Below are 22562 nucleotides of genomic sequence, written 5' to 3'. Positions count from 1 at the left end.
TTTAGTTACAGTCAGAGTTAGAGCAGGGCAGAGAGAACAGAGAGGAAAAGAACACGTAATACAGAACGGGTCAAATAACAGGAAGGCACAGTCAAATCAAATATACAAAGTCATGTATACATAAAACCAAACACGATACTTCCGCCCGCCATTGGTCCCGACCGGCGGGCGGAAGTATCGCGAGACAAGATTTCAAACGTGATTTTAGTAAAAATGTAATTTGTAAACCGTAATGGCGGCGCCCATGTAGCTATGGCACTGTACCGACATCAGACGAACCACACAGTCTTATGATGAGTTAACGTCCTCAAATAAAGGAAAACGCCTAGGGTGAAATTCTCCTTTAAGTAAGAGCAGGTATAAGATTGTCTAACATCTGAGGTGGAACTGCATGCAATCTCAAAACTAAATGTTCCATCCTTGTGTCTTGAGTGAGGAGGCATGTGGGCAGATATGTGAGTGTTGTTCCAGGGTGTTTGTTTATCTCTCTCTCTCTCTCTCCTCTCCACCAGGTCTTAAAGATCACCCTGCTGGGACACAGGAAACGCATCATCGCCTCGTTAGCGGAGCGCTCGTACGAGGAGCCTCCCGTCAAGCCTCCACGTCTGTCTCAGATCAGGGTGAGGAACCTTAACCACTTATAACCATCATCATCCAATAATTAAACAAAGCTCTGTGCCTGCATCTGTGCCCAAAATCTCTTCTGCCCGGTTCTCCTCAGTGGCTTGGAGCAATTGAATCTGAATTTTCACACAGCCATTGACCATTACCATGTGTGTACGGAACAGTAAAGCCTGTTTTTCACTTTCCCCAAATGTCAGCTGTTTATTAGCGTTTTTATCTCAAATAATGTCGCCATGCCCCCCCCCCCAGCTATGGGATGGCCCCCCGAGCTATGGGATGGTCGAGGGTGAGGAACCTTCACACTTCAAACACAGCTGGTTTCCATTCATCCAGGTTGCTGAAGCGAGTTACGGTGCAGTGTGGGTGCAACAGTGTAACAGATGTAATCAAACTAATGGATGAACTCTTGGACCTACATTGCAAGACAGACAGAAATTCACTAAAGAATGATTCATGTGATAAACATCACTAGGGCTGCAACTGTCGTTTATCTTCTTAGCGATTGTTCTATCATTTGCTTTTCTGATTAATCGAGAAGCATGTTTTCTTTTTTATATATCAACAAATAGACTATAGTCTATATTATTAGAACACCGATATATCGGACACATATCGGTATCGGCCGATATTTGCCGTTATCGGCATATTTTTGCTGGTTAAAGTGACATGAGATTTCACTCTATGGTGTTTGTGATATGAAATGTATGCTTACCATAATCACAGTAAACATTATCATGTCATATTCAAGGGCTTTTTTTTAAACTAACTTTCAGTTCAGCACAGCTGAGGTGTGTCTCTGTCCAGCTGACACGCGTTGACACTCGTTAATGTTACTTGCATCAAGACAATTATGTTGTGTTTCTGCAGATTCTGAACAGTTACTGTCTTATAATCTTCAATGATGTTGTGTTTCTGCAGATTCTGCACAGTTACAGTCTTATAATGAAGATTTATTTGTTTCCCTGGAACAAAAGGGGGAATTAATAACACCAAAAACGAAATAAACAAATATCGGTATCGGCTATCGACTAAATTGTTATTTTAAACATCGGTATCGGTCAAGAATGTACATATCGGTGCATCCTTAATTTTTGTATAATCGCGTGGCAAGGCATTGCAAGATACTGTAGCCAGAAATTCACTCAAGCATGACTCATGTAATAAACATGTGAGTATGATTGTGTAATGAACCTGCTCTCCTCCAGTGTCAGGACCTGCCGGGCTCTCAGAGCTCCTCCCCTCTCAGTCAGATGGACTCCTACACGGGACGCTCCATGGACCCTCTGCTGCCCCCTATAGAGCCCACCAGGAAGAACACTGACTACGACATCGCCCAAAGAGTCCGCAGCGACCGACACAGATCTCACGTACGTCTCATTCATTATGATCACATTGATCATGTGTGTGTCATTAATGATGCGCTATATCACCTGACAGAGGCCGTACATTTTCCAATAGGGCTGGGCTTGTTTTTTGTTGTTTTTTAATTAAGCCATTAAGACCGGGAACGCATCTGTCATTTTAGATTTCTTTGGCTATTAAAAAAATAGCAGATCTACAAGCTCATAGTGCAGCACCGAGTGCCACGCTATGAGCTTGTAGATCTGCAATATTTTTTTTTTAAATCGTGAACATTTTCGCTAATCTTTGAATATATATATTTTTTTAAAGCGAACATTTATAACTCAAATCTTTGCTTCTGGAGGGGTCCCTCCCTGAAACAAAATATTTGACAAATGTTCGCTTAAAAAAGTACAAGCTCATAGCTTGTAAATCTGCTATTTTTGAATAGCCAAAGACATCTGAAATGACACAAAATGCGTTCCCAGATTTGATGGTTTAAAAAGGAAACGAAAATACAGACTCGGTGTGCAAGAACCTGTTAGTGTGTGTCAAATGTTGTGACCCAGTGTGTCTGATGTTATGTCAAATGTTGTGACCCAGCACCGTTTAGTGTGTCTGATGTTATGTCAAATGTTGTGACCCAGCACCTGTTAGTGTGTCTGATGTTATGTCAAATGTTGTGACCCAGCACTGTTTAGTGTGTCTGATGTTATGTCAAATGTTGTGACCCTGCACCGTTTAGTGTGTCTGATGTTATGTCGAATGGTGTGACCCCCCCCAACAGGAGCGCTATGAGGAGAGGTATCGGGAACCCCGCCTGACACTACGGCCTCCGAGCCTGGCAGCACCGTGCGCTCCGGTCCAGAACTGGCACCATCAACCCGAGAAACTCATCTTTGAATCCTGCGGTTATGAAGCCAATGTAATTATCATTTATCTGATAATACTAAATTGTACGATGATTAGCGAAAATATCAGATCTACAAGCTCACAATGTGACGCGCTGTGAGCGTGTAGATCGTCTATTTTCAAAACATCTTGTATGGGGGGTCTCTAACATGTTTTCAGATGGAGGTCCGCAACCAAATATGTATTAATTTGGGGGTCCCTGACATGAAAAAGTTTGAGGACCACTGGCCTAAAAATGCAATCAAACCCCGGGGGTCATTGAAATGAAAAGGTTTTGAGAGTCACTGCATTAAACTACACAGCTTAACTTCCTTGACTCCAAATATTTTATGAGCTAAGAGCCGTCAGGGGTCCCCAAAACTTTGAACACTCATTATTTATGAACTAGAGCCGTCAGGGGTCCCCCAAAACTTTGAACACTAATTTACCCCCTGAGATGCACGCCGCACCGGCACCACGGGGGGGACGAACAGAAAATAATTGCATTTATGTTTTTAATAGTCTTAAATTTAGCATTAATTTGCATACATTGTTACCTCAGCTGATGCAAGGTTACACTGTGTGTGTGTGTGTGTGTGTGTGTGTGTGTGTGTGTGTGTGTGTGTGTGTGTGTGTGTGTGTGTGTGTGTGTGTGTGTGTGTGTGTGTGTGTGTGTGTGTGTGTGTGTGTGTGTGTGTGTGTGTGTGTGTGTGTGTGTGTGTGTCAAAATTACCAAAATAATTGCCGTTAAATGAAACCAGTCCACAGTGTGAGCCATTGTGGTCTGGCTTCCAGAACACAGAAGTATGAAATTGTTGCTTTCGGGCAGAGACCTCTTATCTCCATATTTTAACTTTTAGTGTTTTACTTTTTTCATAAATTGATGCCCCGCTTGGTCATACTTCAGCGTCACTCAAAAGTAGCAGATCTACAAGGACATTATGTGCTCATCTGTGCTGCACTTGCTGCCTCTGTCTCCTACAGCAGTGGTTCTCAACCAGTGGTCCGGGGACCACCAGTGGTCCTTTAGGGGGTTCCAGGTGGTCCCCAGCTAAATGATGGAGAGTTGGTCAACAAATGGACCCTTATAGATCTTTAACTCTTGAGAGTGTAAAATGAAACCAAATGGACCCTTATGGGTCCATTTGACGCTCTCAAGAGTTACATTATTGTTAAACATAATCATTACTTAATTTACAAGAAGTCAACACAATTAGAGAATGTAGAAGAAATATTCTAAGTTTTGGGTCTGAGAGGCTAAATCTCATCAAATTATGGTCTGTGGCTCAAATACCGAATAAATAATGGACCTTGATATGATAACGGTTGAAAACTACTGTCCTACAGTCTCCTACAGTATGTCTAAATGTCTCTGTGTCCTCTGTCCTTCCAGTATCTGGGTTCTATGCTGATCAAAGACCTCCGAGGTACTGAGTCCACCCAGGATGCCTGTTCCAAGATGAGGGTAAGGTCACACTTCTGTTCTGACTCTTTAGCCTTCTTAACCATTATCTTATCGATTACTTTTTTTTGATTCATCGAATAATTGAGAAGCGCGTTTGCAACGCATTTCTACACGTTGTGACGCATTGTCACCCGTAAAACAACATGCTACGGCAGAGGTTTTCAACAGGGGGTCCGAGACCCCTTGGGGTTTCTCAGAGTTACTACAGGGGGTCCGCCAAATTTGTGTGTGATTTTTACATTAACCACTTCAACCAAGCATCCCTATTCTGAGGAGAACTTTAGCCAAAAATAGCAGATCTACAAGCTCACGCGAGGCGTTGTGTGCTTGTAGATCTGCTATTTTTGGCAAAGGGGTTTGGTAGGCATGTAACGATTTATCGTATATCGATTTAAATCGATTCAAAGTGGTGATGATTTAAATCGATGCAATAAAATATGACATCGCGATGCAACCAGCAGAGGGCGCAATCGAGTCAGACTCCCTTCGTTGTTATCCGCCTACTATTTTGTCCCCTCAGGGCCACCATAGCTCCCTGCGTCGGTCTCTGCTTCACTCACTCAAAGGCAGGCTATGAACGGCAGAGAGGGGTTCACGTCCTCTCAGGCTATGAAATCTAAACAACTAGGATCGTGCGTTGCATGCAAACATGTTTATTTCATTGATGAATAGCCCAAACTAACGACGTTGCTAGCTGTCTGATTTAAACTCTGTAGGAAACATACAACTGATAGGCTTCTAATGAAAACGTCTAATTCTGGAGCGCCTAAACGTCTAATTCTGGAGTGCGGCTGTAGAGTGCAATGAATAATTATTTAATTTAATAATTTAACAATTGTATCAGACTGCTGACAACGTCAAACTCCTTTCAACACTGTCTTTCAGATATATACCGAATTTCATTGATACTACTAATCAATTAATTATTATCTAATCTCATTTGGAGCAGTTTAAAACAGTTTCCCTTATTACATAAATGTGTTGTTTTATACAGAATGCTGAGAATGTAGCATAGATAAAAAATAACTTGTAAATCCCAAGGCAAAGCCTTAGTTTGTTTATTTGAAGAGGTTTTCTTTATCATTTATTTCATCTGGGATATATGTTTCAAAATTCATTTATTTATTTAGGAGGTTTATTATTTATAGACTTATATATTTAAAGTTATTATTTAACAAATAACATGTCTTAACGTGTCAGTTAATACATGTACCTCATGAATAAAAAGGCTTTATTTAATTTCATATATTAAAAAGAGGATAAGAGAAAATATAGTTTTTAAAACATACATGATTTTTGTAAAATAAATAATCAAGGTTTTTCAGCAATTTTTCTGGAAAAATAAATGTGCTAAAAAAATCGTGAGAAAATCGTGAGAAATCGTATCGTGAACCTCGAATCGTGATTCGAATCGTATCGTGAGTTGAGTGAATCGTTACATGCCTAGGGTTTGGTGTAGAGGGAAATAAGAGCAGACCAAGTACAGAGTGAAAGGTCAAATCTACTAAGACGGTTTACTATTGACGGTTTAAGTGGTTAAATGTCTGAAAATAAACATGAATCCAACAACGATAATAGTGCTGTCAAACAAGTCTATGAAGCTGCCTATGAAATCTATGAAAAAATAATATATTGTATACAATACATAATGGGGGTCAGTGGCACCGGCGCCTGTTTAATTTAAAGACACTGTGTCCCCCCCATGATTCAGTCCAGTCCAGTCAAAAAAAAAAAAAACAGTCCAGTCCCCCGCACCTCGCGACCACAAGGTGGAGGGACCCAGGCTCTGTCTCCCTACCGTGGTGGGACCCAGGCTGGGTGGGTCCCCGGCCTCCATTTGGTTACAGCTGACTTTTGGGATGAAGAAAAAATAAATCTACGCTTCATGGAGTACATTTTTTGTACCGAATTAACCGAAATAAAGTAACAAATAAAAACGGAAATCTTTTTTTTTCATGGACCGCGATGTGTCCCCCCATGTCATTTTCCATTCCAGCGCCCCTGATGGGGGTCCCTGCTTCATCTCTCTCTCAGCCAAGGGGTCCTTGGCCTGAAAAACGTTGAAGACCCCTGTGCTGCAGTATCTAAATAAAGTTCTCAACATTTGTGGTGGAGAGTTAAAAAAAAACAGATCTAAAGTGAACCTGAACCAACATGTGACATGTTGTCTTTAGACACAGATGTCTCTGTTGTCCTCTGTCCTCCTCCAGAGATCCACGGAGCAGATGAGGAAGGTTCCCACCATTGTGCTGTCCATCACCTACAAGGGCGTGAAGTTCATCGATGCTGCCAACAAGGTCAGTCCAGTGACCAGTGGTGATAAGCTGCTATGTTCACTATAGTCAGATGGACTTCCCAGGGAGCGTTCTGTCTCAAGTCCACCTGGTCCAAAGAACATTGTACTGTATATATATTGTATGCTCTATGCACAGCAGCCATATTGGAAAGAAATTGGGCCTCTGCCTTACTTCCATCAAAGGTGATGCCAATGAAGGCTCTGTTCCATTCTGGTCAAACAGAGTCAGGGTGCTGATATTGTGCATGTTGGCTCACTGGAAACCTGCTACACCAGTGGGTCTCAAAGTGTGGTCCAGGGCTGAAGTGATGTCAATTGCTGCGTTTTCCGCTAACTTGGTGTGTACGAAACATTTTGATTAGATTTTGGTGAAAGAAATGCAAGTTCCAACTCAATATACCACATGAAGTGTCATGAAACACTTATTTCCAATGTGGTCCTGTCAAATAATGTGACAATAAAAAAAATGCTAACAATAACAAGCAAAACATACTCAAACTAGAAAAAGTGCTCCTCGGAGCACAGGTCTCCGCCAGGTCAGGTACGTTATTGTGGCCTCCTGGTGGCGCTATAATAGGCCAATGTGAAAAGGGTGCCATTTGTTCAAGGGCTTTTCACTGCAATCGTACACTGCATTCATGATTTGAGGCATTTTGTTCCAAAAATATGTTTGCAAAATTAGACCTGCTGGTGGCGCTATAACAGGCCAATGTGAAAAGGGTGGCATTTCTTCGTCGGCCGAATACAAATGTGCGTGTGAAATTTCACGGAAATCGCAAGCTGCGTTCATGATTTGAGGCATTTTGTTCAAAACGGAACAATCCTGCAAACTTTGGAAGCCAATCTTAGGCAATCAGGATGGAATATGGGAAATCGGATAAATCCTTGTTGATCACATGACTATAGAGATACTGTGTACCGATTTGTGTGATGTTTGGACAAAATCTGTAGGAGTAGTATCAATAAATGTGTTTTGCACATATCGGCCTCCTGGTGGCGCTATAACAGGCCAATCTGAAAAATTCTGAGGTTCTGAGTTGGCATCCAGGGAGTGTGCGTGCACAGTTTCGCAGCGGCCGTGCCAACGGTGCCAGAGATTAGCTGCTAACGGACGGACAGGACGGACACACGGACGGACGGACGGACGTACGGACGGACAGGGGATAAAACATACTCTCTCGCCATGCCTTTCGGCCTGGCGGAGACAATTAAAGTGCGTCACTAGCCTGCAGCTTTTTCCATAAAAATATTCCGAAATGCCTACAGGTGTTTATGAAAGAACTCTCACCGTAACCTTTGACTCTAGGTATGTCATACAGTATATCGTTTGGTTCGCCTTCGCCGTGAATGGCTTGTCGTTTCTGTGGCGGTGCGTTTGGTGTGCATTCTCTAGATTCCCCAAATTCTTGAAGATCAAATGTATCTATAACTCGGTATGGAATACTAAATTAGAGCAAAGAGAGAGAGGGAGATCAAAGGAAAAGATTTAAAGCCATTTAGGGACGTTTTGGGGAGAGAAATAATGTACATTTATTGAACAGAGAGAACATTTCTTGTACACAATGTGGAGTTCAAACAACTCAAACGCCTCTCTGCTCTCACATCTCCTATTTTCCCCGACTTCAGTCTCTTGTCTTTCACACATCATTATTTTTCATTGCAGTCTCTAGTTTTATGTGGGTGAGCTTTATATCCTGTTTAGTGTGCTGATGATGATGCCATCAAATAAACCAATAAAGCACCTCGGGGAGAGAGTCCCATCAACATCGTTATTCACAGCTTATATATCGTTGGAAACTTCATTATGTCCATAACTGTTACTTTTCAGGATTCAAATTCAAAATCATCAAAAGTAGCAGATCTACAAGCTCGAAACGTGTCGCGTTTTGAGCTTGTAGATCTGCTACTTTTGATGCTTCTGTGTGACGCTGTAGTATGATCAAGTAGGGCGTTAAAGGAATAGTTCACCCAAAACAAAAGTCACCCCATGGAGACTTGAATTCATGGATATTTCTTTAGTTGTTGTCTCATTCCTAAGCCAATAATTTTGATGACCATTTGATGGTAGGCAGTGGTTCCGGTAGGAGATACAAAGGAGACTCTTTGTGTCTCCTACCGGAACCGCTGCCGGTCATCAAGTTATTGGCTTAGGAATGAGACACAAACTAAAACAATATCCATGAATTCAAGTCTCCATGGGGTGACTGATAGATTTTTTTGGGGGGGGTGAACTATCCAGCCATTTTGGGGGTGAACTATCCCTTTAAGGGATGTTTTGCCTGGCCTATTTCTGCTTAGCATTTGACTCCAAGAAGTAGACCTACTGTATGGCAGTGGTTCTCAACCTTTTCGGGCCGCGACCCCCCAAAATAATCTGTGCATATTATACTCACAAACGCTGTGAGCTTGTAGGTCAGCCTGACGATGTGCTGGTCCCCCTTCCAGGCGGCCAAGTGCAGCACTACAGAGGGAACACACTAGCCTGGGACCAGACGAATCTGCCGGTGCAAAAATAAAATTTGCCCTCTGCGATTTGGGTCTGGTTTGAATCCATTTCCTGCTCCCGTAGTCTGGGGTGACCAATCAGGGCCCAGTATTCAAATATGGGAGACTGTAATTGGTAGTTGGTTGTAGGTCTAACCAATTACGTCCGGAGCCATTCTTTTGATCCCGCCCCTTGGGGAAAAAGAAACGTCCTCATAGAAGCACAAGACTCATATCCACGCAGTGATATAGTCTGGCCACACGAGGCTAGGAACACACACACACACACACACACACACACACACACACACACACACACACACACACACACACACACACACACACACACACACACACACACACACACACACACAGAATGACACATCATTTACAATGTGGGCATTTTTTTAAATTGATTAACCAATTAAGTGGCGATTTTTAGGACAAAAAAGGTTCTTGTCCGAAACAAAAAATTAGTGCAGAAACATAATTCCCTTTATGTATGTAACATTAACTCATTCGGTGCCATTGACGTGTAACACGTCCAAACCGTGTTTTCAGTCAGAAAAACAGCTGTATCTTGAGTTGACTTTTTTGCCATGCATTTCACGAGACATGCTATTTTCAACATGCTGTTTGTTACAAGGTAAGGGGCTGTCGCGGTTGGAATGTTTTTTTCTCTGGGCGACGCACACTGATACCGTGTGTGTTTACAAACGGTCGGACAAGCGATCATAATGGATATAAATGTTCTGTGGCCAGTTTTTTTTGTTGTGATCACGTGATTTCTGGATGTACTCTTCTTCGGTGGTGCTTGGATCATTCACAGGCTCCCCACAGTGTCTTCACATATCGAGTGCCAGTGTCTTAAGGGTCCAGTGCTCATCATCAAACTCATCATCAACCATCCTCGTTACACGTTGCAAGTTACAGGTCCTCATCAAGGACTCCGTTCTATTGCTGTTGGTATTCATGGCTCTCAGTTCACACCTGATGTCGTGAGGGAGTTCAGACTGCTCCACACCGTACTGAATAACTGCTAGCTTACATAACGTCTTCAGGCTAGGACTTAAGTCTAGGATATACAGGTCGTCATTGCGTGTGATGTAATCGTTGTATCCCCCAAAGAGGATGATACGATCTCCCACCATGCAACAACAGCGCTTTGAATAGACTGGTTTCCCTTTGGGCTCAACCCTCGTCCAGGATGCTTGGCCAATCCACAAAGCATGATGATAGCCTCAGACTCTTCCACCTTATATGGGCATCTCGGCATCTCGGATTCAAATTGAAAAGTAGCATATCTACAAGCTGGAAACGTGTCGCTTCGCCGCGTTATCGAGTTTGTGGATATAGTACTTTCGGCCGTTAATTTACAACAAAAAAAACACAAAAGTTCAAAATATGGAGATAAGAGGTTTCTGCCCGACAGCAATCATATAGTGGTCCTTATCGTAGAGTTCCAGAACTAACGGTTAGGTAGCTCTATCAGACAGAACAAACCCTCTTCAACATTGTGTGTGTGTGTGTGTGTGTGTGTGTGTGTGTGTGTGTGTGTGTGTGTGTGTGTGTGTGTGTGTGTGTGTGTGTGTGTGTGTGTGTGTGTGTGTGTGTGTGTGTGTGTGTGTGTGTGTGTGTGTGTGTTATATAAAAAAATATCTCTGGTATATTAAAAAAGTCTCCATGGGGTGACTAATCCATAGACATTTTTGGGGCTGAACTATCTCTTTAATGTACGAAAAAAAACAGTTAGAATGCGGAGATATGAAGTTTCAGCCCGACAGCCAACGATATTGGTTTACACAATTAGTCAGTGCTAGTGCTTCCATCCATGATTCCATTCCTCTGTTTTACAGAACATCATAGCGGAGCACGAGATCCGGAACATCTCGTGCGCGGCCCAGGACCCGGAGGACCTGTGCACGTTTGCGTACATCACCAAGGACCTGCAGACCAGCCACCACTACTGTCACGTGTTCAGCACCGTAGACGTGGTAAGAACCACATATGTGCCCATGCCATCGTTTTCCTTCCCCGATAACCGATTACGATACCCATAACTTGCGTATCGGTCGATACAGAGTGTCTAACAAAAAATGATAATAATCTAGTGGGGTCCAGGGACCCTCAGGGTTCCTTGAAGGGGTTCCAAATGGAGCTTTACAGGTCTGTAACTCTGAGAGGGTACAAATGGAACCAAATGGACCCTTACAGATCCATTTGGTTCCATTTGTACACTCTCAGAGTTATGGGGGTCCTTGAAAATAAAAAGCATTAACAATAGTTAAAGTGCAGCTACAGTACAAGTTATTAAAATAATAACGTAAAAAGTACAGTAAGAGTTTAAAACAGTTGTGCAACATCGACTGAAGCATTCAAAATATTAATGTAAATAACATCCATCCATCCATCTTCAACCGCTTATCCGGAGTCGGGTCGCGGGGGCAACAGTTCCAGCAGAGAGCTCCAGACTTTCCTTTCCTGGGCAACATTAGCCACTTCCTCCTGGGGGATCCCGAGGCGTTCCCAGGCCAGTGTGGAGATGTAAGCCCCCCCATCTGGTCCTTGGTCTGCCCCGGGGTCTCCTCCCAGTGAGACGTGCGTACATGTAAATAACATAAATAACATCATGTGATAAATGACTTGGTATCGGCATAGACTGGCATACTCCCCCGATACCGATACCAGCATTTTGGGTAGTATCGGCAGCTTTTCCGATACTGGTATTGGTATCGGAACGACTAGCCGGCCGGCCGGCGCTTTTCTCTGTCGTTTTAGAGTCAATTCAAGTCTGTACAGTTTGTGAACAGCATAGGCCCGGACGGCTGGCGTAGCACCTAATGCTAGTCGCGGGTTCGAATCCCGATCCGGACGGCCTTTGCTGCGTGTCACTCTCCGTCTCTCTCTCTCTCTCTCCCCATTTCCTGTCAGTCTACTGTTTGCTATCAAATAAAGGCAGAAAGTCTACTGTATGCTATCAAATAAAGACAGAAAAAAATAAAGGAGGAAAAAAAGGGAACAGCGGCCAGTGTCAGGATGGGTCAACAATGTCTGAATACGCAAATCTGATCTAATCACTTAATACGATCGTGTTTGAGAAATCAATGGATATTATATTTGCCTGCAGTCCACACGGACGCTCATAATCACTGCTATCTGTACAGCCTCTTATCTCTGGGATGTTTCATGCTTCACTTGGGACTTGCTTAGCCTCTCTACTCAAAGTGCCTCTTTGTGGTTTAACCTATTAAGACCGGGAACGCATCTGTGTCATTTTTTGATTTCTTTGGCTATTGAAAAATAGCAGATCTACAAGCTCATAGCGCGGCTGAGCTTGTATATCTGCTATTTTTTGATAAAAATGTGCAATTTGGCCGATTCTACAAATGTCTACACATTGCCTGCCAAAAAAAAAAAAAAAAAGAATTCACAAAAAAACAAATCTAAATTTATTTTTTATTTTTTTGGTTTTTCTGTTTTTCCGTTCGTCACAAAGAACCAGGAGAGAAAATTTTCCAAAAAGTTGCTGCTCCATTCACTTCAATGTTAAAAAATAAACATACAAAAAAATAACTTTTTCTAAGTACTAGCTTAGATTTAAGTTTAAAAAATTGCTTTAAAAAATGTGCACTATGTTCACGATTTTTCAAAAATAGCAGATCTACAAGCTCGTAGCGCAGCACTCGGTGCCGCGCTACGAGCTTGTAGATCTGCTATTTTTGAATAGCCAAAGTATAAAATAATGGTTATAGCTCAAATCAAAAAATGACACAGATGCGTTCCCGGATTGAATGGGTTAAGATAAAATCCCCCAAATACCTTTCACCATCCGGCCCTGAAGTTCTGATCATTAGCCTTCTAATCTTCCACATAACATTACAGCCAGCCAGCCAGGGTCAGCCCAGGACACCGGGCTAACAAAAAGGCTCGAGTTCCACTTGGCGACAGACAGCCATGCAGAGGTTAATGAAGGCTAACGGGCCCCGAGATGGAGTCGGTTATTTGAAACGGTATTGATCAGCCTGTCACCGTCGACGTCCTCCCCAGACGCAGCGGTGTCAACATTCCTCACCGCACCTCTCTGTGTATGTGGAGACATGCATCCCAGAGCCTCCACTAAACAGAGGACAGAGTTATGATGTCTTTACCTAAACAGAGGATGGGGTTATGAGGTATTAAGCCATTAAGGCCGGGAACGCATACTGTGTCATTTTAGATTTTAGCTTTACTGTATATAGCTTTATTACTTTATACTTTGGCTATTTTTTTTTTTAATCGTGAAACTTTGTGCAAATCTTTGAATATGTATATTTTTTAAAGCCAACATTTGTAACTCAAATCTTTGCTTCTGGGGGGTCCCTGGAACAACATATTTTGAGATGTGGGGTCCATGGCATATCATTTTACATATCATTTTGAGTGGTCCTTGACATGAAAGAAGTTTGAGAACCACTGACATTGTAGCAGCATACGTTTTTTTCAAAAAACTGTTAGGATTTAGAAGACATGTAGAATTCCCCAGAAGCAAAGATTTGAGTTAAAAATGTTTGCTTTCAAAATATGTATTCAAAGATTTGCACAAATGTTCACAATTTAGCTATTTTAGCTACATTTTAGCTATACTTTAGCTATTCAAAAATAGCAGATCTACAAGCTCATAGCGCGGCACTCTGTGCCGCGCTGTAAGCTTGTATATATCTGCTATTTTTGAATAGCTAAAGTATAAAATAATGGTTAAAGTGGTTACACAGATGTGTTCCCGGTCTAAATGGGTTAACAAATGAGTGCAAAATGCACAGGTCCCCCTCAACGGCAGGGTTTTATTTATAGCTCAGGTCTACTGGGATTGTTCACCTTTACCTGTTCTGTTCTGTCTGCGGTGGTGGTAATACTGCAATATAGAAATACTCTGTTCAATTAATTGATTCATGTAGGCAAGGTAGTTTTATTCGTAAAGCACATTTCAACAACGAGGCAATTCAATGTGCTTTGTACACGGAACATCGAGCAAAGGAAACACAATTATACAAAATAACAGATACAGTTACAGTGCAGAAGAGACAATCGACTAAATTCTTAATGATCGATGAATCAATAGTTGATTAATTGTTTACGTCCGTACTGGCTACCACTCAATACCCCCCTGGATACTGACACTACAGCCAGTAAAGGCTTTTTAAAAGTGGAGTGCAGCCAAAGAACACTTTGCACTGATGTCTTTTCTTGTCACACTGCTGACTGGCTTAACCCATTAACACATTCCATGCCAGAGTTTAATCTCATAATGTACTCACCAGTGCCAGCGTTTTATTGTTGTTTTTTTGTTTCTTTCATGTCGCCACAGACCTCGCTAAATAAGTTAAAAGTGCGCGTTCATTTGGTTCTAAACACACGGCGGATCCGTGAGAAACGGCCAGCGAAAATAGTTTCCAAATCCGTGCCGCCATCTTGAAGATACAGGCGATCAACGCTAAACAGTGATCAGCGAGGAGAAAAACAACAACCGAGAAAATCGAGTTTTAAACAGGATCCCAGACAGGAAGCGGATACGATCGAAAAAACCGGAACCCGAATAATTCTGTTTCCGACCGGAAACCGGAAACGGAAATGGATCAAAAAAATTCGGAAAGTGCACCTGGGGCAAAATCAATGGGAATCGGCGGTTCGCGTAGATCTACGCGACTGGCACGCTGCGGCTTTAAATAGGTTCGCGTAGATCTACGCGATTGGCATTCAATGTGTTAAGACCGGGAACGCATCTGTGTGTCATTTTTGGGCGGTGAAACCGCCCCTATATGTGAGGTTTGGACATCGACATTCGCTGCACCTATTGCACCCCCCCAACCTTGCGCTGTGATTGGCCACCATTGTACCCCCCTAACCCTGCACCGTGATTGGCCACCATTGTACACTATGGTGGCCAATTCAGGACTATTCAGGACTGTGATTGGCTAGTGAACACATGACACATGTGCATAGCCCTGTAAGTAGCCCTATAAATGACCACTGTGACCACACCGCCCACTTCACACTGGGTGGTTTGGATATTTGCACACCAAATCCTGCCCTGTGATTGGCCACCAGTGTACCCCCCTAACCCTGCACCGTGATTGGCCAATCACAGTCTATTCAGGACTGTGATTGGCTAGGGAAACATGACAATTGTGCATAGCCCTATAAATAGGACTATGCACTTAAAAAAAACACATTTATGGTTTTTTTTAAGTTAGGGGTGTTGGTCCACAATATTACTTTTCTTTAAGTGAACTTCCATCACTGTGATGACCACTGTGACCACACCGCCCACTTCACACTGGGTGTGATTTTTAGATTCCTTTGGCTATTCAAAAATAGTAGATATACAAGCTCATAGCGCGGCGCCACGTGAGTGATGGCTGACTGAAGCACTCACACGTGGCCTGAGTCAAATTAATTGGACTCGGAGATAGATGTGAAAACACACCTATTTGTACATCGAGGCCAATCGATGAACACAGGATGAATCAGCCAGTCCCAATTTAGGACTTCAATGGAAACAAGACCGCAAGGACTTTTTTGGTGTTATCCTTTTAGACCAAGTGTTTGACTGTACTCGTGCTGTTTTGCATTTTTGTCCAATAAAATATTCAATCAATCAATCAATCCCCACACACTCAGCAGAGACAGCATGTTTGATCTGCTCTGTTTTGACTCGTTATTTACATGTAGCCATGGCATGGTGGAGCCATTCGAGTTATGTACCGATAGGGACAGAATCGTGAATCATGTTTTGGCGTGAGCGTTTGCCCCAACTGCCACTCAAAGTGACTACTGGCCAATCACAGCGTGTCTTTTCTGGGTCTTGCCAGAAGTGGGTTGAGTTTCCTTATCACGCCGCCACACTACTGGATAAGAACCTATACTGTCTCCTCTTCCTCCTTGTTGCCAGAACCTGACCTATGAGATCATCCTGACCCTGGGACAGGCGTTTGAGGTAGCCTATCAGCTGGCCCTGCAGGCCCAGAGGACCAAACAGCAGCAGAGCCTCCCGGCGGTGCCAGGCTCCTCGGAACTCATGGAGAACAGGTCCGGTCGGCCCACACCCCGACCCAGAGGCAGCGGCGGCAGCGGGCGCAAGTCAGGGGTGAGTTGGGTGTTTTGTTTGTTTTTTTTGGGCGGTGAAACCGCCCCTATATGTGAGGTTTGGACATTGCACCCCCCCAACCCTGCGCTGTGATTGGCCACCAGTGTACCCCCCTAACCCTGCACCGTGATTGGCCAATCACAGTCTATTCAGGACATCGATTGGCTAGTGAAACATGACACATGTGCATAGCCCTATAAATAGGACTATGCACTTAAAAAAAACACGTTTATGTATTTTTTTAAGTTAGGGGTGTACAATGGTTGGTCCACAATATTACTTTTCTTTAAGTGAACTTCCATCACTGTGATGACCACTGTGACCACACCGCCCACTTCACACTGGGTGTGATTTTTCTCATTGAAACTGCCTTTAAATTAACAATAGCCTATGGGTAAGCTAAAATAATAAAGTAAGTTACATTTATAATTATATAAATGAAATAACTTCTCTGGCGTACAGCATTTGAACTTAATTTTGTTTAATTACATACATGCATGGAATTCCCAGCAGGCACTAAACTACTCTCCAAGGCAGTGGTTCTCAACCTGTGGGTCGGGACCCCCAAGGGGGTCCCCCTCATTTTTGGTGGGTCGTCCCCAAATGACAATGAAGTTACAATTTAAGGACTTTTAGACCGTTTTAATACCTAAAAAAAAAAGACCATTCCTGCATCAAAAGTAATGACCAAAATTTACTATAGAAACTGGTCAAACATTGGCCAAATTGTCAAATTTAGCCAGATCTGTGGAACAGAGTCAAACTAAATGTAACGCCTCAACTCCTACAATTCCAAGTGCTTGTCAGGGTGGAGGGGTCCCCAGTTCAAATTATGATTATTGTGGGTGATCCCCAGTTCAAATAAGATTATTTTGGCGGGTGCCCACTTCAAATATGATTATTTTGGGGAGTCGCGGCCTGAAAAGGTTGAGAACCACTGCTCTAAGGCTAAGCAAAGCTAAGGAAAGGCCATAAATAGCACACAAATAAGTTATAACCTGTTGTAGTGTGTGTGACATTGGAGGTGAGGTTATGTGTTGATGTGTAGAACTCCAGCGCCCTCTTGTGGCGTGAATCATGAACATTTTGAAGAAAGTTTTGTCTGTTTTATTATTTTCTTAGCGATTATTCCAATGATTACTACTAATCAAACAATCTTGATGACCATTAACTGATAATTATATTTAAACACATGCATATCAATGAATCACAATGACATTCGAATAATTGTGTTTTGAATCAACTAAATTGATCAGTCTGACACCACAAGCGTGTTGCATGAAAATAGCCTATCTGCAAGCTTGACGCATTGTGAGCTGGTAGATCAGCTATTTTTGCCAATTACATTTTGGGGGGAAAAGACCATTTAAATTATTTCCCCCAAAATGTATTTTTAAATTAAAAAATAAGTTTAAAAAAATCTCTAATCGATTAAATCGATTAGTTCAATTGACTGTTGCTCCTCTAGATGTGGGGCTTATACTATTATGCGCTATATCAGTGGTTCCCAAACTGGGGGTCCCCAAATCATTTTGGGGGGGTCCCCAAATGATTATCTTAATTTGCAACATTGTTTTCTCACTCAACAGTACACAAACTAACGTACAGTATAAGTGTATACAGGGTATCTGCACATTTATGAAGTTACAGTTTAATTACTTTTAAGTCCTTTTTAATACCAAATTGCCCAAATTGTCAAATAGTACATAAGAAAGAGGCAAACTTTGTGAAAATAGCCGATCTACAGCTGTGATAGGAAGTAGAACTGAAGTTGTTCTACGCATAGGTGACTGGTCTATCTGGCAGTGTGTCACCGCCACCTAGCCACCTGGCATGCACACTACAGCGTTTTCAATCACTGTTGCGCCTCCGTGTTAACTCAGAATAAAAAGTGAGAACGCCACGGCACTTTGTGGTTTTCTCTAGAGACCGTTGTCGTCTAAACGTGGCCTAAATGTAATGCCTACAATTCCAAGAGCTTGTCCCCAGTTCAAATATAATTATTTTCGGGGGTTGTGTGGCCTGAACCGTTTGGGAACCCTTGTACTACGTAAATGTGAATGTATCTCCTCTGTGTGTCCATGCAGGGAGACGGGGTGGAGCAGGACGCAGACGGCCAGTCTCAGGGCAGCGCCACGTGGCTGGTCGACCCCAAGGACTCCAAACGCACTATCAGCACTAAGTATGAAACCACCATATTCTGATGATGACTGGAACCTCTCTGCTTACCTTCTCACCTTCCTGACGGGCCTTCCTGAGCTGTCCTGTCCTCTCCTCTCCTCTCCTTCTCTTCCTGCTGTGTGCCTTTCACTGTGTGGACGCTCTGGGTCCGACGAAGCCACGTCCTCCTTCCCTCTCCCGTCCCCTCATTTCTGGGACCACCTTTTTCTTTTTGTAGCTTTTTCCGTGATGCCAATTAAGTTCCTCCCTCCGCACACGTTTCTGTGTGTTGTCACTGCTGTTTTTAATCCTACTGACTCACCTGCCAGTGAGGAGCCCCCACCGGGAGGACACAGTATAGCCTGGCATGGCCAGACTAATATCACTGCGGAGATATTAGTCTGGAATCTCTGTGTGGAACCTGCATTTCCATGGGGCGAATAAAAAAAAAAGCCTCTGCTGATAACCCCGCCCCCGTATTTGCATACTGGGCCCTGATTGGTCCCTCACTACTTAGGGAGGGAGTGAAATCCAATCACAACTGAGTGGTGCCAGACCAAATAAAAAAATAATTGCACTGGCAGATTCGTCTGGTTTCCAGGCTAAGGACGTAGAGCCTTCGTCCTACTCCCGCCCAACACTCCCTGCCGACAGGCTCCGCCCCCGCGCAAGCCCGTTAAGAGTACGTGCTTCCCTCCCCCGAACACGGACCAATTGTGTTCGTATAGACGCTCGATTAAAGCACCGCGGTGGATTTAACTACTACTTTACCACCTGAGCGCCTGATTTGGCGCCTTTTTGTGGCTTGAAAAATACAACATTGTGGACGTTCTGTCTTCATCGTTCACGTCGCGTTACGTAACCATAGTTTTGGGTTAAGGACAGAAACATCTATCGCTGTATACAACCCGTCTCACAAACTCAATGCTGATAGTTTGCACTTATAAGACCATTGCTGGGCCACGCCCCCAAATCTCCATATATGTGCGTCTCAAAGTATTAGGTGGTAGTCTGTACAATAACACACTATAAACCAGAGATGGTTTCACACTGACAATAATGATAATAACAACCGACATGAACATGAACTGTTTCCTGTATACCATATACATGAATAAAAAAAGAGGGTTTTGTCTCCTAGCAACATGAGAAAGTTTGGATGAAACCCTCTATAGCATTGGTTCTCAAAGTGGAGTCCGGGGGGGGGGTTGTTCCAGGGGGTCCCCAGCAAAATGTGTTATTATAGCATCACAATAATTTTAACCACTTTAACCTTTTATACTTTGGCTATTCAAAAATAGCTAGATCTACAAGCTATGAGCTTGTAGATCTGCTATTTTGGAAAAATCGTGAACATTAATGCAAACCTTTGAATATATATATTTTTAAAGCGAACACTTATAACTCAAATCTTTGCTTCTGGGGGGGGGTCCCTGGAACAAAATATTTTGAGATGGTGGTCCGCGGCCAAATACATATTATTTTGTATGAACCATGTCATCTGGCTGGAATGTCCCCAGACAGACAGACAGACAGACAGACAGACAGACAGACAGACAGACAGAACAGGAATCCATTGCATTGAGACTTTACTGGATTGGAGATATCGTCCCTCTCCTTCCACTGGTTTGATTGAACTACCAACACATCACTCTTCCTTCCAAAGTTAACCGTATTCCCTGCCGACCGCCTCGCCGCCTCAATCCCAGGATTGGTCCCGCCCCTTCCTGTCCCCTCCCCCCGCCCTCCACTGTGTTCATACGACTCACATTCTAGTGACACGTTCTTCTTCTTCTGGTGCTTTTTTTCTCCTGTTCCCCTGTTCTATTCCGTTAGGCGACGACTCTGAGAGTTTTTTTTTCTCTGTTCCGATCTCTCGACTTCCTAAAAAAAAGACTAAACCGTAGCAGAGAATCCACCGCACGACATGTAGCCCGGACGGACGGACGGACGCAAAAAACCCGATGCCCTCGCTCTATGCATCAGCGGGACGTCAATCAAAACGCCAAAACGTGAACCAGGCCAAACTGTAAAAAAAAAAAAACTCCCCCTGGTGGTTGGCTGCATGTATAACAGTTGACAGAGGATTCATAACGTGTGGAAAGGCTTGACGTTCGTCGTCCGACCGGCCTCTCCGTACCAAGTCGAGCTACCAAAGACGACGCTAAAGTAACGTCTGGGATTCAAACCCAGATTTCCCACAAAGGAACGGACACTAAGCCAAACATCTTAACCCATTTAGACCGGGAACACATCTGTGTGTCATTTTTAGATGTCTTTGGCTATTTTATTTTTTTGAATCATGAAAATGTGTGGAAATCTTTGAATATATATATTTACACTTTTAACTCAAATCTTTGCTTCTGGGAGTCCCTGGAACAAAATATTTTGCGATGGGGGTCTGCGGCCAAATACATATAATTGTGGGGGTCCTTGACATGAAAAAGTGTGAGAACCACTGATTATAGCAACTTTTTTTTTCCTTTTTGTTTTTTTACTGTTAGAAGACATTTTTAGAATCCCCAGAAGCAAAGATTTGAGTTAAAAATGTTCACTTTAAAAAACATCAAAGATTTGCAAAAAATGTCACGCTTTTTAAAAAAGATTGCAGATCTACAAGCTCGTAATAGCCAAAGTATAAAATAATGGTTAAAGTGGTTACACGGATGCGTTCCCGGTCTTGATGGGTTAAAGACTAGCCTAAGATACACAGGCCTAAGCTATCTCCCTCTTTAGCCGGAGGAGAGATTAGGCTTTTTGCTCATCAGGCAGAGACTCTGAGCCGCTACTGCTACAGTAAGATTCTAGCACTGTGATACCAGTGTTTGGAGCTAATGACGTTAGCATCACCTGTCTGTCTGGAGCTAACGACATCACCTGTCTGTTTGGAGCTAATGACGCTAGCATCATCCGTCTGTTTGGAGCTAATGACGTTAGCATCACCTGTCTGTCTGGAGCTAACGACGTTAGCATCACCTGTCTGTTTGGAGCTAACGACGTTAGCATCACCTCTCTGTTTGGAGCTAATAACGTTAGCATCACCTCTCTGTTTGGAGCTAATGACGTTAGCATCACTGAGGGCCTTGCTGCCAGAGAGGTAAAGAGTGGAGGGGATAGAATTGACCATATTCCCATGGTGACCATTTTGCTTTATTTGTTTTACCAGTTCCTGTCCCTGTTTTAGGCATGTTGTTAATGAAGGCAAACATTTTACGGTTTTCAAAACATTTAAAAAATAATAGCTCACGGTTGTGAGCTTGTAGAGCTTGAATTCTCTATTTCTGAAAAACTTGAATCAATCTACAATGTTTTTTGACCCAAAATGTGGGTCAAAACATCTGTGATCGGTAGTCTAGGACAGTTGTTCTCAAACTTTTGGACCCCCATCTGAAAATGTTTTATGCCAGAGACCCCCAGAAGATTTTTCCATGCCCAAAAATTGCAAAAATAGCATTATGTACAAGCTCACAGCACGGCACAAAGTTGCGCGAATGAGCTTTCAAGTATATCTGCTATTTTTGAATAGCTATATTAACTAATTTTGCTGGGGACCCCCTAGAACCAACCCACGGACCCCTGGGGGTCCCCCGGACCCCACTTTGAGAACCAATGTTATAGGACAAAGTAAGGGTCTGCATCAGACCCAAATATCTGGCATTGGTCGGGGCTCTATAGAAGAGCAAAATGGCCGCCATGTGAACATGGTCAACGGGGCGTGATTATGAATCCAACCAACGTTATAGGATACCTGTGTCTGATTGGCTCCCTGGCAGGCATAGTCTTACTGAGGTTAGGGTTAGGCATAGTTGCAAAAACCAGAACTGTCAATCACAGCGGGTTTTGCCTAGAACTGCGGTGGGATCCATAATAACGTGTCAATGGGGCGCAAATAAAAAATGGTGCTCCAGAAAGCAGATCAGGACGGAGCTGTCAGTCAGAGAACCCAACACCTTGTCCTGGAGTGTACTGTACTGTCAGCGAAGCACTTTTGTAAAACAAAGTGTGTTCTATAATCTTTGCATCTTCTCTTTCATTTCTCTTCTTGTTTTCTTCACAACAAATGCCTTTGTGTGTGTGTGTTCATTGTCCGTTCTTATCAATGCCATTTTTTTTTCATAGTACCACGGTAATATTTAACTTATGTCACTGGGACGTAAGTTAAATATTACCTGTCGAAA

The 22562-nt window shown here is 43.0% G+C and overlaps 1 protein-coding gene across 9 annotated transcripts in view; it reads left to right on the top strand.

The window, feature by feature from the left end:
* The window catches only part of LOC308097163 (ankyrin repeat and SAM domain-containing protein 1A), a gene marked incomplete at its 3' end in the record, with an annotated part of 160995 nt that overhangs the window by 134431 nt on the left and 4002 nt on the right, over positions 1-22562 (top strand). For 3 of the 9 annotated variants that reach the window (XM_080444793.1, XM_080444794.1, XM_080444789.1), the window contains 8 exons: positions 513-620; positions 1830-1991; positions 2753-2890; positions 4250-4321; positions 6496-6618; positions 10958-11095; positions 16030-16224; positions 18312-19790. In XM_080444793.1, the coding sequence (XP_080300919.1) occupies positions 513-620; positions 1830-1991; positions 2753-2890; positions 4250-4321; positions 6496-6618; positions 10958-11095; positions 16030-16224; positions 18312-18428 (1053 nt within the window). Of the gene's footprint in view, positions 1-512; positions 621-1829; positions 1992-2752; positions 2891-4249; positions 4322-6495; positions 6619-10957; positions 11096-16029; positions 16225-18311; positions 19792-22562 lie in introns of those variants that run through there. The other 6 variants (XM_080444790.1, XM_080444788.1, XM_080444791.1 and 3 more) reach the window with 5 other exon arrangements.

Source organism: Gymnoscopelus braueri, assembly GCF_963280865.1.
Source record: "Gymnoscopelus braueri genome assembly, chromosome: 12".
In the NCBI taxonomy this organism is placed as follows: domain Eukaryota; kingdom Metazoa; phylum Chordata; class Actinopteri; order Myctophiformes; family Myctophidae; genus Gymnoscopelus; species Gymnoscopelus braueri.
This window is presented reverse-complemented; position numbering and strand designations above follow the sequence as displayed.